This window comes from Cavia porcellus, unplaced genomic scaffold (genome assembly GCF_034190915.1).
Source record: "Cavia porcellus strain 051 isolate PalLab524CR breed Dunkin Hartley unplaced genomic scaffold, mCavPor4.1 scaffold_15, whole genome shotgun sequence".
NCBI classification, from domain to species: Eukaryota; Metazoa; Chordata; class Mammalia; order Rodentia; family Caviidae; genus Cavia; species Cavia porcellus.
In genome coordinates, this window is record NW_026947498.1 from 11,072,065 (window position 1) to 11,088,375 (window position 16,311).

Below are 16,311 nucleotides of genomic sequence, written 5' to 3' on the forward strand. Positions count from 1 at the left end.
CCTGGTCTTCCTGTGCTGAGCCCTCTCTAAGCAGGTGGCTTACTCTCCCGGGGCCGCCCCAAGGGCAGAGGGACCACATTCTTGGCCCAACCAACTGTAGCCCATGCTGACCAGGCTTGGCAGCTAGAATCAGAGCTTGTCCAACACACAGGTTCACCGTGTTTAATTCACTTGTCTGAGACAAGCGTTCAACACTGGAATGCACAGGGCTTGCCGCCGAAAGCACGCCCCTGGGAAGGTGCCCACCCCAAGGCCCTATGCTCTAGGCCAGCCTAGCTCAGTTTGCAACCATGTTCCTGGCCCCATGGGCCATAAGCCCCTCTTCCACACAGGGCAAAAACAGGGAGCCACACTGAGGGGCCCAGGTCAGCGAGGCTGGAGCTTCTTCCATCCCCCTCCAGGCAGCTTCTCACACACATCAGAGAAGCCAGACAAGCTCATTCATACGAGCTCTCTTAAAAAAGAAGTACCATCCGAACACGCAAGCACCTCAAACATACAAGCACCTCAAACCACAAGCACTGATAAACACAGATTGGGGATGGACAGCTCCCACCTGCTCTGGAGGCCCGGGACCCTGGGGACAGATTAGAATCTTCAGTTACCCAGGCCCTAGTGAAGGGCACCCTTAAGCCTGGGGACAGTGATCTTGACTCAGGCTGGTCACTTTGTCAGCCCCTGGAGACAGACTGGTCTCCAACCCCCTCGGGGTGAAGGCAAAGTCCTGGAGGACGGGGGATTCTATCCCCTATAAAACAAAGGCAGCCTAGGCCCACTTTGTGGCATGGACCTGTCGACCAGGTGGCTGCCCAGAGCGTCCCCAGCAGGGTCCAGCCACCCGAGTGAAACGCAGAGCTAAGGGGCTCAACAGCTGCCAGCAGCAAGGGCCCTTTGGCTAAGACAGGTGGGCCTCGAGTTCGGGCCCCTGTAGGACCACAGAAAGTCAAGTGTCACTGTTTGCGTCCTGAGAGCTGGGGTGCCAATGATCTGGCTGGACATGGGCCTGGGCCACCAGCCTGGGCTGGGTCGGGACGGCAGATGGGAACTGCCTCGCTTGGGAATCGTTTCACCTGCTGGCTGAGGCAAAGCAGGCTGGGGATCAGGCCTTGGCCTTGGCCCCTGTGGGCCCTAAGCTGTCCTCCACACCATCCTCAGTGGGTAGCGGCAGAATTGAGAGCTGCAGGTCACCCAGGTCGCCGTCCTGCACACTCAGCATGTGCACAGCCTTCTCCTCTGAGGGACTCTGCAACTCCTGGACCATGGGCAGGGGCTGGTGGCAGCTCTGTCGGATGTGACGCAGGACATCCAGCAGGCCCCCCAGGAAGTAGACTACGGTCAGCACCAGGAAGTACGCGAAGTAGACTCGAAACTGGAACAAAGAGGTGCAGGTGAGCAAGGCTGGAGCAGGGGGGCAGGTGTAGGAGAGTGGGGTTGGAGGGGGGGGGACATGGGAGAGGACACAGGCTCAGGCTGTCCCCACCTAATACCCTCAGTCCAGGACACCCCCAGCCAGCCAGCTCCAGTTCCATCAAGCACCGCATAGGGTCACAGGCCATGGAAGCAGGTCCCACAGCAGCTTCCCCCTCCTGCCTTCTACCACCTGGGGAGCCCTGACGGACTTCTGCCCTCCAGGGAATCCAAGGGGACCCTGGCATATGTCCTGACCTGGACAGTCCCACAGCTATGCCCAACTCCACTTCTATGGGGCTGTGTTCCCTAGGAGACCCCTTAGCCCACATCCCAGGGTGCCAGAAGTTTCCGGTCATTGCTTGGCAGAGGGCACAACAGGCAGCCTGCAGGGAGCCTGCGCAGAAGCTACACAATTCTGATGGGCAGCCAGCTCAATTGGGGACACTTCTCCTTGTCCCTGGAGTGCCCAGGGCAGGAGGGGTTGGTTCATTCTCAGACACAGGGAGGACTGAATTATGTAACAGATGCCACAGAGCCCAGGAAGCAATGGCCTTGATGCCACCAGCAATCTTCCAGAAAGCTCATTCTGGTGCCACCTATGAAAAGAACCTCCCAGGGGCTGGAGGTTTAGCTTAGCGGCATAAGCACCTGCCTTGCAAGCAGGCAGTCATGAGTTCGATCCCTGGTACCGATAAAAAGGAAAAAGACAAAAAAAAAAACAAAAAAAAAAAAAAAAAAAAAAAAAGAGAGAGAAAAGAACCTCCCAGGACTACATTCCCGTATAGGTGCGGTAGGTGTGACTCCCTGATTGTCCCCATGGTGAACCAAACCCCAGGACACTGCAGGACGTGGTGCACATATGAGGCCTCAGGACTCCAGGAGCACATGACGAGCGAGCTCCACAGTTTTTCTTTTTGAAACTACAGAAGCCAGCAGCCTAATGAAGCCGAAAAACAGAAACAGAGTCCAACACAGTGCCAGCCAGAGGACCAGGATAGGTGGCCCTCAGACAAGGAGCCAAGCCTGCCCTGTGCAATAGGTTGGTGGAAGAACCCAGCGTCCCCACCTGGTGGGGTAAGGAGCCACTTCTCCGGTGGGGTGATAATGACCCCACTCTGACTCACCAACTCGGCAGAGATTGCAAAGGGTGGCTGAGATTGTTCCCCCAGCCCGGGTGTCAAGGAGACCTGGGGCCTGGCCCACCCAGCAGTAAGGACAATGTTCCACCCCAACAGCATCAGGAGCCAGGAGGGGAGTTGGCCCGCCAGCCCCTCCTAGCCACGTGTCACCTGGTCCAGGGGACCTGCTCCTACATGCCCGGCTGTAATGAGACACAACCCTCCCACCGCAAGACTGGAGCAGGGTCAGGAGATGGCTCAAGTGGGGTTCAGAGTCTCACACTTAAGTGTTTCCTAGACCCCAAGATGGAGACAACAGCTGTTCCAACCAATTAGACAGATTCAAAGCAGCCACCACCAGATGCAGTAGCAAGCATACAGGGGAGAAATGGAAACACAGTCTCCACAAAGGTTAGAGAGGAGGGACAAGAGAAGGCAGGAGAAGAGAGACTAGGAGAATCTGGCACCAGCAGACCTACTTCAAATTGCAGCAGCAGCAGCAGCAGCAGCAGCATTCTGAAGAGAAAAGAAAAGGTCCAACAAGGCACTGAAACGAAGTGGGCAAAGTAGGGCAGAGCACCTTGTCTTGAGTTTTCTAAGTTATGTCTGATATTAAAGCAAAATTATGTGGTTCTCATGGCAAGTGGGGGAAATACCAAGACGCTTACATTACAATAAGAGTACAAGCGACACAGGAAAAGGCTGTTTTTACACCTCGCACACTGCTGGCATCCCCAGAGGCAGCCACCCAGATGTCACACTTAGAAACACGAGAGACAGACCCAAGTGAAATCCTACAGAATATGCAAGGAACCCATTAAAAAAGTGAAAAAAGGAAACAGAACTAAAAACAGACTAAGGAAAAATGAAAACTGAAATGTAAGGCTCCAACATGTGAGGCTGTACCTGAAACACAAATGGTCCAAACACCAAAGCAGAGGCAGAGGCCGGCAGAATGGGAGAAAAGCAGGAATCAGCTACGAGAAATTCTCTTGAATACTTGCAGATGGCAGGTTGCGAGAGAAAGAGCAGAGGGCAGAGGTGAAGATGCCAGGGAAGGTAGGCAATGAGGGGAACAAGGACAGAGATGGGTGCGGTAAAGGGATGGGTCAGTTCGGCAAGACGTGCACACGCATGAGGCTGTAGTCACCAGACTGTGCTGGGCTGCACCTCTGAGGTCCCCAAGTATCAACAGAGCATGAAGACCACAATCACAATCCCTGCCAGGTGCAACCTGGGCTCCGGGACAAAGGGCTCCTCCAGGCCAGCAGAGGGAGTGATCCAGCCACAGGCTGGGGAGTCAGGAGCAGCCCAGCCATCACCCGTTTGGGTGTCTATGCCTGGCTAACTCCAGATGGGCCTAGAGAGCTTGTGCTGCCAGACACCAGGAGTTGATGTGCGAGGCCCTGCATGGCTCAGGGCCGAGTTGCTAAGTTCCCCTCGGAAATACCAGTGGCCAGCTCACGAGGCAGAGCTTTGGTGCTCTGCTTGGCTTCCTCTATACAGAAACTTGCTCCTGTCCCTCAACCAGGGGGATAGGAAGCCCATCTGGCCCTGACAACCACAGGTAGAGATGACAGAGGGCAGGGCTGTTACAACTCCAGTCTGGTGACACAGGCAAGTGCAGGGCCAGGCAGCCAGGTGAGGGGCCCTCTTTTCTCTGGCCCTGGAGGTTCGGGGTCTCACTGCAGACAGAACAACCTGGGTTGAGCAGAGAGCTGCTGAGATGGGTGCCTGAGACTGTCATCCTCCACAGACTGGAGGTGCTGGAGCAGTGTACTTCAGGTGAGAGACTCCCCTAGACCTTCTTAAGATCCTGCTCCAACATGGCCCCACCAGCCATGGGGACGGGATTTGGGCCCCTGAGAGGGTCTAAGTGAACACAGAAGGCTCTGCCAAGATTGTAGGATGCTTTCCTCTGAAAGAAGCAAGTCTGACCCAGGTTCACCTGTGAGCGGACATCGAGGAACAGACCACGCTTGTCGGACACCACCAGTGTGATACAGGTCTTCAGAACGGTGGCCAGGAATGTGTTGATCCCAAAGACCAATGCACACAGCTCTTTACACATGGAAGATGCAATCCGGAAACTAGCAAGAAAACCAAGCAGTGATCAGACTTGCTGGGGTAGTGACAGGGGCAAGGGTCTGGTTAAAATCTAGCTGCGTAGACTGGTACGGAGGAACCTGCTGGAGCAGGCAGTGTTTCCCCAGGGTGCACAGTCCCATGCCCAGCACACTGCAAGCTCGGGCAAGGCCCTCCCCAGGCCCACAGCCCCAGCTCTAGCCCCAGTGAGATACAGCTCTCCAAGCTCCACCCTGCAGTCCCTCAGCCCCCTCCCCTCCCTATAGCAGTTCCTAGATGCAGCTGCCTGGGACTCCCCACCCAGCACCTGCGGGGAATGTGGCCCCTCCAGCAGCAGAATGGGTGCTACAAGTGAAGAAGATGCCTGGAGAGCCAGCAACAGAATGCTCTGGAAATCCTCCCGAGAATGGGATGTGAGGAAGGTCGGCCACAGAAGAAGTGTGCATTAGAAGTGTGTGCAAGAAGCAGGGCGATGGGGCGCATCACAGAAAAGGCAAAGGCACAGGAGAGGTAGTCCCTGGAGCCTGGGTTAGGTCCAGGCTTCCCACACCGGGGACAGAGAATTAGGGCACTGGACAGTCCCAGCAAGGTCAGGCTGCACCGGGGAAGGGGATGAGTGCCAAGATCATGAGCAGAAGGCTGGACGAGAGGAGGTGGGCAAAGTTCTCCAGGAGGGAAGGAGGTAAGTAGCAGGGAAGGCTAATGCCTGTGCATATATGGTGGATATGTGTATAATCTGTGCTCTGTGTGGAGTCTATGGTGTGCACAGTGCCCATATTGGGGTGTGTGTACACATATTCGTGCATGTGTATATTATGGTGTGAGCATGAGTGTATGTGGGGGCTGAATGTGCACAAGTGAGCACACAGTACATGTGCACAGAGCATACATGGTATGTGGGGGGCAGGTGTATGTATGGTGCAGCATGTATGTATGTGAGTGTGTTGTACATGCATGTTTATGCGTTCCGTGGTATGTGCATGTGTGATCAAGGAGGGCACATGGCTCACATGCCAAGGCCCAGGCAATGTGCTAGGAACAGAGGCAAGGGCATCCAGCAAGAAGCCTCCTGTGAAGCTACCCATGCAGCCCCTTCTGGAAGTGCCTCCCACCTGCTCACTCACGTAGCAATGGGCACAAGAAACTGATAGGCTCCACGGAACACCATGAAGGCAGCATAGCAAATCCAGATGTTTTGGGTATTGTATAGGAGAAAGATCAGCCCGGCCTGCACAGCAGTCACAGCTGCGATGACCAGCTTCGACCACAGGGCCCAGCGGATCTTCAGGAAGCCCGCGGCGAAAGACATGATGGCGCCTGGGAACAGGGTGTGTCAGGAGGGCCAGAGTGGGGGACTGTGGCGTGAAAGTGCAGCCCATGCCGGGGCCCAGGGCAGGGAAGGGGTCAGGCTGGGCACAGGCGTCACCGTACCCAGCAGAGTGGAGGCAGCGTCGGCTGCGCCATTGTAGACACGGGTTCTGTCAATAGTGGGGTACACCACATTCCACAGGATGTGAACGTAGTAGACGATCAGGTAGTAGCCAGCCGAGTTGAAGATCCACCACAGGCACCAGAGGTAGAGCTGCGGCAGCTGCAGGCTGGTGCCCACCTCGTGCAGCATGCGCACCAGGAAGGACTCCCTGCAGGAGCGCAGCAGGCGCCCCATCTTCCCTTGGGGTTCCAGATGGCCCACACTGGGGTGCATCTGGTCCAGCTCATAGGGCAAGGCCCCCCGCACATGCGTGCTGCGGTTGAAGAAGAGGCTACGCTTGGGGTGCTTCAGGAAGAGGGCGAGGCCCAGGCTGAAGATGAGGAAGCCCAGGGAGATGTAGTTGAGCACAGTGAAGGACACGCGGCCCACCGTGACCAGAAGCTGGCCCAACACCGAGCTGGTGAAGACGCCCAGCAGCACGGCGGCCCGGGAATAGCTGGCCATGCGCTGGTAGCGGGCGGGGCACACCAGTGAGAAGATGTAGGAGGAGTAGGCGATGCGGGAAGCCATGGTGACACTGTAGAAGGCCTCCATGAGCTGCATGTGCAGCACCGACCTGCCGAAGAGCAGCAGCAGCCACACACACACGTAGCTCAGGCCCTGCAGCAGCAGCACTGGCTTGTAGCGCAGGTAGTCGGTGATCAGGAAGATGGGCACTAACACCACCAGGTAGGAGTAGGTCAGCACTGGCATGATCTCGTTGGTCACCTGTAGATGGGGGTGCCCCGCCTTAGCAATGCTAGTCACTGTGAGTACCTGCATTGAGCCTTGGGGGCCACCCTGCCCCAGGGTCCATCATCCCAGCTGACCACTCTACCATCCTCCTCCTGCCCTTTTGTCATACCATATAGGTCTTGTGACCTCCCCCTCACTCTCTCATCCCGTCATCAGGGAATGGGCAGTGACCCAGCCCCAGGAACCACTGACCCCATGCAGTCAGAAGGAGAAAGTAGTTGCTGGCGGTTATGCAGGGAAAAACCATGGTTCTCGCAGCTTAGATCATGCTGATCCAGGCTGTCTTCTTTGAAATGGACTAGATTTGTGTCCTGATGTAACAATGTGGGGACAGTGCCGTGGCCAGGAGACATCAGCAGAACTACCTCTGTCCCTTAGGAAAGGGAGGGGAAAGGCAAAGGGAGAAGAGGGAGCACTTGGGACAGGACCTTCCCTCAGAGGAAGGAGACCAAGAGCAAAGGAGGGCAGAGCAGTAAGAACAGCGAGGGGGCCATAGCTCTGCAGTGCTCCCAAGTCCCCACAGGGGTCTTTACAGCAGTCTGTCCCAGGAAACAGGAAGTGGCTAAGGCCTTCTGCCAATTATGCTGCCTGCTGGGGAAACCAGGGTGGAAGGAGGCCATCACTATGCCCCACCCCACCCTACCTGGCAGAACCAGAGGGCAGTGTCCATGGGAACTTAATACCACAGCCCTGGCCAGGACAGTAGCTGCTGGGATCCCTGGGCCGTTACTGCTCACCTTTCTAGAGATACAGAGGCGCTGCCCCAGCCTCTACCTGAGGGCTCAGCCTTAGGTACTCTGTGGAGGTCCCTCCCCACAAGAAGCCCAGATGACTGCTTTGTCTCTCCTGGAGGCCAGACATGAGGGCTATCCTGTGTCTACAGTCTCCTCCAAGAGCAGCCCCAAAAGGTAGAGCCCAAAGGCTCTGGGGTATTTTGGTCTCTGCCCTGTTCACACGGGGACATTGCAGGGCATTTTCAGGGCAAGCCAGGTTCCGGAATGCTGAGTGACCTGTTGAGGCCCAGCTGCAGGGGGCTGTGTCTTTGTTAATGGTGAAATCCTGAGGACATAGGAGGACTCTGCCAGGCAGGATGGAAAGCAGCAGCTCAGGTGTGCAGGCCTAGCAACACTTGGAAACCCTGGTGACAGCACCACTAGCTTGCACACAGCCCAGGTCTAAGCCCTGGCAAAGTGAAAGACCAGGTAAGGGAGGGTCAGGCCACATCCTTACTGAGTTTATGGGTGCCTGCCACACCAATCTGCTCTCCGAGCCAAGGCTGGGCAGAGGCCAGGCCCCCTGGGTCCTGCTTTAGCTCCTGCTGCCGAGCTCTGCCTACCAGATGCAGGGGTTCGGTTGACCAGACACCCCTGCACCTCCTGACCTGCAGCTTGCTCTACTGCCCCCAGACTTGTCCAGGGAACAAGGCCTTGCCCTGGGCTGTGACCTGGGTCCCCAGGAAAGCTACTCGGGGAGGCTACTCACAAAGGTCCCAGTGGGTGCAGGTCATCAGCCAGAGGCCAAGGCTGATATAGGGTACCCTTCTAGTGGCCGGGCCTGGTATTGCCAGGTTGTCCCTCAGACCTTGAGTGGAAAGGGTAGTGCAGGGAGGATCCTAATCTGGACCCGGACAGCCTCAACATAAAGGGAGGAACAGGCATGGGGTCAGCGGAAGGGACAGCATCACAGAAACTGGCTCCTAATGTGATATGAACATGCACTGCACCGCACCCTGAGACAGCCTAGATATTCCCTACCCTCTGTAGCTGAGGGTCCTAGAACATTCCCTGTATTCCATAAGTGATGATCCTGGCGCCCCTGAGGGTCCTGGAACACTCCCAAACCCTCATACCTGAAGACTCTAGAGCATTCCCTGCACCCTACCCCTGAGAATTCTAGGACATGCTTTGCACTCCACCTCTGAAGATCTCAGAACACTCCTGTATCCCACCCCTGAGCACTAACAAATACCTGTACTGCCCTTGGGCTGAGGAAGAGCTGGGAGCCACCTGCTTGCCTCACCATGCAGCACTACAGCAAAGCTTTGTGGCTCCCAAAGCAGCCCTGATCCTACCAGGATGAATCTTCCTACGAGATGAAGACGGGTCCCAGAAGATGTGACCTGAGACACCACTGATGTTCCCTCCTGACCAAGGCCCAGCAAGGACAAGGCTATCCAGTATAACTCAGTGCCCAGAGAGCTGAGGCCCGAGGACTTGACCATGAGGCCGGCAAGGCTGGTGGCCATCTCTCCAAAGACAAGCCTAGGGAGGGGCTGACCTCTGGATCCACTTTTTGCTTTTGTACAGTACTGGGAATTGAACCCAGGCTTCTCCACTAAGTTACAGCCCCGGTTCTTTTTTAAATTTTGAGACAGAGTTTAGCTAAGTTGCCCATGCTGGACTCAACTTGCTGCCCTCTCTGCTTCATCCTCCCAGAGTGCTAGGATTACAGACCACAACCGGCTTGGAATCTACTTTTTAATCTATTAATGTCCAACGCAAGGGAAGGAAGACAAGAGTTCTAACATTTCTGGGACAACTGTCCTGTGTTAAGAGGCTTCACACACATGCTGATACCGGGTGGGCCCTGCGTGAGGGCAGAGAAGCCACTGGGAACACAAGAAGCAGGGAGGTGAGCACACGGTCACTCTCTCCTTGTATGCTCAGGTTTTTACAAAGCACACAACTTAAGTTCAAGACAGAACCCAGCCGGTCTGGGCCTCATGGCTGAGCTTAAGCTTATTAGCAGGGTTTCAACAGGACCCTCTGTCTGGTGGCTGAGCAAAAGGAAAATTCCTTCACTAATCTCTTTCCATGAAGAACTGCTTAGTCCCAGCTGGAGGCAGGTGCCCAGCAGGCTGGACACAGGTGGCTGAGGGCTTTCTCACCAGGAAGGCAGAGAGGCCAGCCTGCGGGCACCAATTCCTCTGCCCCCAACCCCTTGTCCTGGTAGCAGGTAGGGGCTCCCTCTGCAGGATCCAAGGCACTTTACTCTGGCTTGCTGTGGCATGTGGGGGTGCAGGGCTACCCCAGCCACTACCCCAGCAGCTTTAGACCCTGTGACCTTCCACAGCCACTTACCTTCCCCAGCTTTGGCTGCTCAAGACCAAGTGTGAGAAAAGCCCAACCCTCCACCACTGCCTGTGCCCAGCACCCCAAGTCCACATGCCTGCTCTTTGGTGAAGTTCCCCAGCAGGTAGGGAGTGATGAAGCTCTCGCCTGGCCGCATCTGTGCCATGAAGCCATAGAAGCAGAGGTAGAACACCAGGCAGCTCCATGCCTTGTTCTCCAGGCCAGGCTCGGACTCTTCCACTGGTGCCTGCTTCTCCTCCGCCTGGCTCGAGGGCATCACTCCACCCAGGTCCGCACAGGACCCTGGCAGAGACTGAGGTGAGGCTCAACCTGAAGGGAAGAGCTGAGTTAGGGCAGGATGACACAGGGCCCAGCACCCCTTCCTTCCCACAGTGCTTTTCCCGATGCTCGTTCAGCTAGGAGGCAGTGTCAGCTTGGACACTGACCAGTGCCCAGAGCCGTGTCCCTGACCACTCCTTATCACCAACCTGAGACTCACTGGAGCCCTAAAATCCAGTCCCATTCCCAGACGGTGCTGCCTTCTGGGTCTCCAGGGCAGACAGGATCCTTCAGCCCACAGTAGTTCCTTAAAGGTTAACTTAAACCTTAAAGTCAACTTAACGAACTACTTCACTAGCTCTTTACATTAAAAATGTTCCAAATTCATGTTTGGAGGCACAGCACTCACTCTGTGTGTACCTGACACAGTGTGGCCATGTTCCCTTCCTCTCCCTGATAGTCTTGGGGACAGGCTCTCCAGCCACTGGTATGGGCAGAGGTGACCAGACCAGACACGTCTCTTGCAAGCTGCTGTCCTAGCAGCGCTCAAGGACCAGAGGAATGGTGTGTACCTGCCACAGGCCATATGCTGGAGGACCTGGGGTAGATTCTCCATGGCTGGGCAGAAGACACTAGGGAAGGTGCCCACCAGGGCCTGAGGGTAGCTGTGGGGCAAAACAAGGTGTGAAAAGGGACAGGAGTCAGAGCACAAAGACCCTGTGTCCAGGAGCAGCCCGAAGCCTGCCTCTGGAGACAGATGTGACCTTCCAGGTAGAGCTCCCCAGGTGACAGCCATCCAGCCTTGGGGCTGGCCTCCCCATGCAGTCCCAATGTACTTTGGGTGGTCAGACCAGACCATGTGAGGTTTTTGCTCAGTCTTATCTGAGTTCTGTTTGGGACAGAGGCTCCATCCATCTTACACCATGAGAACATGCCCCACATGTTTCTGACTGTCCTGTCTAACAAGGCAATGCCATGCCCAGCTGCCTACCAAGCCACTTGGAACTAATTTTACTTCCCCACCTCTGTGTTCCACTTGCTACCAGTTTCCTTGTAGCTAAAAGGTGAGCTGCCTGGGAGCAGGGCCATGACAACCAGGAGGCCAGCCTCCCACTCTCCACGACAGGGCCTCGCTAGCAGCCTCACAGTGAGCTCCTCCCAAATGCTGGGCCTGGCTCGGCTTGTGTCCGATGTGGCTAAGGCAGGGTAGGGATGTGCTGGGTGCAGAGGTAACCTATCCCTCGTGGGCTGGCTCCCAGGTGCTTAGACAACTCTGCCTTGACCACTGCAAAGAGTGGGTATATGCAGAGGATCTGGAAGCAGGGAGAACCCTCTCTTGCCCTCAGGCAGGGGCAGAGAAAGATCCCAGTTGTGACACAGATCAGTTCTGGGGGCCCAGAGGCCCAGCATTTGGACCCCGGCTGAGAGTTCTCTGGCTGGAGGTACCTCCTCCCCACAAGGGACAGAGACCCTGGAAAGCAAGAGGGCCTGTGGGCCACTGGTGGGCAGGCACCTGGGCCTACCCACCAGTTGGGTAGGCCCTACATGGTTGGGACCCCATCCTCTAGGTCTCAGCAGGTTCCTTTCTGTGAGAAGAGGACCTTGGGGTCACAGCAGGAGCTAGATGTTTGTTTGTGAGGGCTGCTGGAATGTGAGCAGCTGTAAGAATTCCAGAGCCCCAGCAGGGGGGACAGGACGATACACAGCAGAGATAGTGACCTCTAAGCCACAGGGCCTGAGACAGGGTCCATATCCTCTGGGGCCAGAATGAAAGTGACAGGCTAGGTGGGGGCCGGGCCACCTCTTGAGCATCAGAGAGGGACACAGCACAGGACAAGCTGCTTCAGGGAGGCCACTTTTCTTGGCCCTGCTCTTCCCAATCTCCCTGGATGCCTTTGGAAACAGCTGCAAAGGGCCAAGTACCAGGGAGCCTTAAACTCAATCCCCCACAGCACCAGGAAAAGCTGTGCAGAACAGGACAGGCCAGGCAGGGAGCACCTGTGTCCAGCCCACTGCCACCCAGTGGCACTTCCCACCTCACTGGCCCTACCGGCCCATGCTCAGGGCACAGGCTCAGAGATCCAGGGCTTGGCCTTGCTGAAAAGATACTATCCTTGCTGAGAGGACATTCCTTACTCAGGGTCAGTCAGATCTGGGCTCCTGACAGAAGTTCCCAGATGCCAGTGTAGTGCTCCCCAGCCTCACTGACCCCTGGGCATTTCTTAGGCTGCTGTGGCCCTCATTAGGGAGCCTCTCTGTCTGTCTGAAGCTCAGGGTGCAGCCCAGGACCCTGTCCTCCTAAATGTCCCATAGGAAAGCCAGAACGGGCAATGCACCACACCACTCTCAGGACTGAATGGGGTGGACATCCAGAGTTAGCGACCTGGCACAGCAGCACCCACCAGTGTTCAGATGGCTCCCAGAAGTGGACAGCCTGGTTCGTCTTCCAGGATGTCTCACATATCGGGGAGCCGGACTCCCCAGAAGCGATCCACAAGTAAGGAGCTACCTCAGTTGACATTCAGTGACCCATAACACTCACATGGTTGGTTGGCCAGGGAATGGGTCAAGGCCAGCCAAAGGGCTTGTTGGGTAGAACCCCAAAGCTGCCTCTTGCAAGCTCTATTCCATCCCTCCCAGCCCAGGGTCAGGGCTGCTCAAGGCCACTCCCTCCAGCCCCCTATCACCACTTGAAGATACTGCCATATCTAACGGAGACGCCCTAATCCTGGTGAGCAGGCCCTAGACACTGGCCAAAGCTCCTGTGACCCATGTTCTGTGCAAACATGATGACCAAGAGGTCAGATGTGTCCCCCACAGGGTGGGCTCTGTGACGTGCACCTCTGCCTTCCTCCTGGGATCATGTGCCAGGTCTGCAGCCTCTTAGCTGGCAGGTCTCCCTGCTAGGCATGGTGCCTTCCTCCTCAACTGTCTCCATAAACATGCTCAGAGAAACCCGGCTGCCTCCATCTGCCTTCATCAGACCAGCTTCCCAGCAGGAGCACTCAGAGGAATGTTCAGTATGCCTCAGGAACTCAGCCTCTTTCTACTCCCCATCCAGCTGCAGGGACCTCTGACTTCCTCTGATGGGAACCAGGAGGCCCAGGCAGCTCTGGACAAAGGTGGCTCTGGACAAAGGCCCATCCTCAGAGGACCTTTATTTCCAAGGGCTGGCCAGCAAGAGCAACCAAAAGGAAGTGGTAAGGCACAGTAGCTGCCAGCTCCAGGCTCCCTGGAGACAGCCAGTTTCATTCTGATTTAGACATTTCCTGAAAGCTATCAAGACCTTCCCTCTCATCTGTGCAAGCCACTCACCCCACTCCTGGGGGTGCACAGCTCTGCACTACCTACCTAACCAGACCCTAGATTTGCTACACAGTACATGACAGGGGAGTGTGGATACTACCTGTGCATATGGCCAAAAAATTCAGGTCCAGGTCTGGAGCTGCTAACTCCAGTGCCCACAGGGCAGAGGACAGAGTAACTGAGCAGTGAGCTGGGCCAGGCCACAGACTGTGGGAAGAATTTGATCATGACCAGGAGACCTGGCTGCCACGTATGGATGAGGCCAAAAGTCCACAGTCTTACTCCAAATCTGTTTTTAACACTGGCTCCTGACTGAAAAAATGTTGACTACTGCAGGTCTAAACTCAAGTTAATATGCACAGTCTTTTAGACTGCTAGGCAGCGTGGTTTTTTCTCAGCTTCTCTCTGGGCCACCTGTGTAGGCCCTGAGGGCCATCTAGGGTCTCCACAGTCCACTTTCCTTCCAGTCAAATCCATACCACCTGTGGTCATACAATGTCACTCGCATACAATGAGATCACACAGCTGAGTCTCCTCTTGAGATGCAGGCCGGCTCAAAGAGCAAAGGCCCGGGATCCCTGTAAGGTGCTTGCAATTGCATAAACAGAGTGGAGACTAACAACGAGGTGGCAGGGCTTGGATCCAGTGTAACTTCCAGCCCCTTCCAGGCAACTTCAGGAAGTCCTGGGCCAGCCAGGGAGCCAGAAATTTGAACCCCACTGCTCCTCTTGACCACCCCTAGCAGCTGTCCTTAGGGCAGTGTGGAGCACTGGTGCACCCCCATTTCATTCCCCTACAAGCCCAATATAAGAAAAAAAAAAAAAAAAAAGGAAGCAGTACTTTTTTTTTTTCCTTTGGTGCTGGGGATTGAACTCAGGGCCCTGCATATGCTAGGGAAGCATTCTACCACTGAGCTACACCCCAGCACAGTCCTCTATTTTAAACCAGCTAGGCTCTCAGAACAGACCAGAACATTCCTTACATTTCAGAGCAGCTGCCAGTTAAAAACAGAAAAAAAAAAAAAAAAAAAAAAAAAAAAAAGGCACTGCACCTCTCTGAAAGCCGCAGGTGAGTATAATAAAGCCTTCTGAGTATGAATGCTGCAGGCTCAAACACCCTGGGATGACCCCATTTTCAGCTGGCCCAGCACAGGTACCCACATCTGGGTTAAAGGTCCCAGGCCAAGGCAGCCAGTCACCTGCAGAGGTCTGCTCCAGAGCATGGAAGAGGCAGGCATCTGCACTGGCCAGATGTCTTGTATCCTGCTGAGCCAATCAGGGCTGGGCACCACAAGTTTCCTTGGAAGAGGTCACTTTTCCACAGGGTGGCCCAGTAAGCAACACCAAGGACTTTACCCCATCTTCTCTATAGAAGCTGAGCAATAAAACCAGCTTAGGTTTTCCACTTACATCCTGAGGCCAGGCAGTGACAGTGACAGCCACAGCAAGGTGAGGAGTCCTGTGAAGATATAGTATGTGACTGGGCCGCTGGCCAGACTCCCAGGAGCTCCCAGAAGCCATGAGGCCCTGGGATTCGTTTCCTATGCTAGAGGCTTTGGAAGACTACTCAGGCCATTGTCGAGGCCAGAGGCTGTCAGGACCGGGGCCAAGCACTGCTCCAAGGGGAAGTTGTTCGAGCTGTCCAGCATTTACAACCTCCGGTCCCACAATGAATGGGGCGCACCAGGCCCAGGTGGGCGGGGGCTCCCCCGGCTCACAGCACGTGGCGAAGGCTGCAGGGGAGGCAGGAGGCAGCGCTGGTCCACGCGGTCCCCTTGCCCGGAAGGGCCTCGGCGGGAAAGGGCCTCAACCGAGAGGGCGGGGCGGGGCAGCGGCGCCACGACCTCCAGCCCGCAGCCGCGGGAAGTTGCAGAAGGGAAGCCCTGGGCGCGGGGAAGCCTACTCTGCGCCTGACGCCCCAGAGACCGTAGCACTCCGCGGACCCCGGCCTGCACCATGCACTCGCCCAGAGACACCGGCACCCGGCCCGCTCCCCGCCCTTGCCCAGAGACCCTGGCACTTGGCCCGCAACCCGCACTCGCCCAGAGACCCCGGCATTCAGCCTGCACCTCAAACTCACCACCCGTGCTGCAATGCGGCGCGCGCTAGTCGCACTCCCACAGACCGGCTGGCACCTGGATTCAGCTGACAGTGACGCCGAGGGTACCTTGCACACAGACTACATCGCCCACAAAGCGGCGCTGTGGGCGCGGGGCCTGCCGGGAGAGGCGTGGCTACATGACCACGCCCCTCGAGAGGAGGGACTGGGTGGTCGCGGGGCGACTCTGCAGGGCCACGCCCCGTGCGGGCGCCAGGGTGGGCTCCTGGCTAGCGGGTGGACGGGTGCTAGTTCCTCAGAGGGTCCTTTGTCCCTGTGCTCCTCTCACGTGTGATCCCCGCCGCTCCCGCCCTGGGTCGCAGACAGCCTGTGCTTGGCTGTGCAGACGTGAGACCCAGGATTCCTGTAAGAGCAGCTGGGGATCCCCTGTGAGGGCAGGGGATCGTAGTGACCAGCAGTCCCAGAGGCCCTGCCCTGAGGGGGAGCAGGAGGAGTTTCCAGTGGCCTCTGGGTGCCTGTGGTCCAGGACCCACTTTGATGTGAGAAAGTGTCAATTGTATAACAAAGTCAAGACACGCAAAGGCAGATATTCCAGCAGTGAGCAGTCAGGTCCCTGGGCGTTGCGTGTCACTAGTCATATGTTTTTTTTTTTGTTGGTTTTTTTTTTTTTTTTTTTTTTTTTTGTCTTTTTCGTTTTTATCGGTACCGGAGATCAAACTCACGACTGCCTGCTTGCAAGGCAGGCGCTTATGCCGCT

At 56.2% G+C, this 16,311-nt stretch overlaps 1 protein-coding gene across 4 annotated transcripts; it reads right to left on the reverse strand.

Annotated features, from left to right (window-relative positions):
* Positions 1-148: 148 nt before the first annotated feature.
* On the reverse strand, positions 149-15,732 carry Slc19a1 (solute carrier family 19 member 1). Of its 4 annotated transcripts, none has more exons than XM_005008613.4 (6): positions 15,576-15,732; positions 10,009-10,241; positions 6,045-6,813; positions 5,738-5,930; positions 4,477-4,618; positions 149-1,369 (listed from the first exon to the last, which is right to left on the reverse strand). In XM_005008613.4, exons 2-6 carry the CDS (start codon positions 10,186-10,188, stop codon positions 1,100-1,102), a joined length of 1,554 nt encoding a protein of 517 aa, XP_005008670.2. In that variant the 5' UTR covers positions 10,189-10,241; positions 15,576-15,732; the 3' UTR covers positions 149-1,099. The 4 variants fall into 4 exon arrangements, with proteins under 4 accessions (XP_005008670.2, XP_063080716.1, XP_063080717.1 ...); XM_063224646.1 differs by having other exon boundaries at positions 15,565-15,713; XM_063224647.1 differs by lacking the exon at positions 15,576-15,732 and adding an exon at positions 14,906-15,537.
* Between the last annotated feature and the right edge of the window lie 579 nt (positions 15,733-16,311).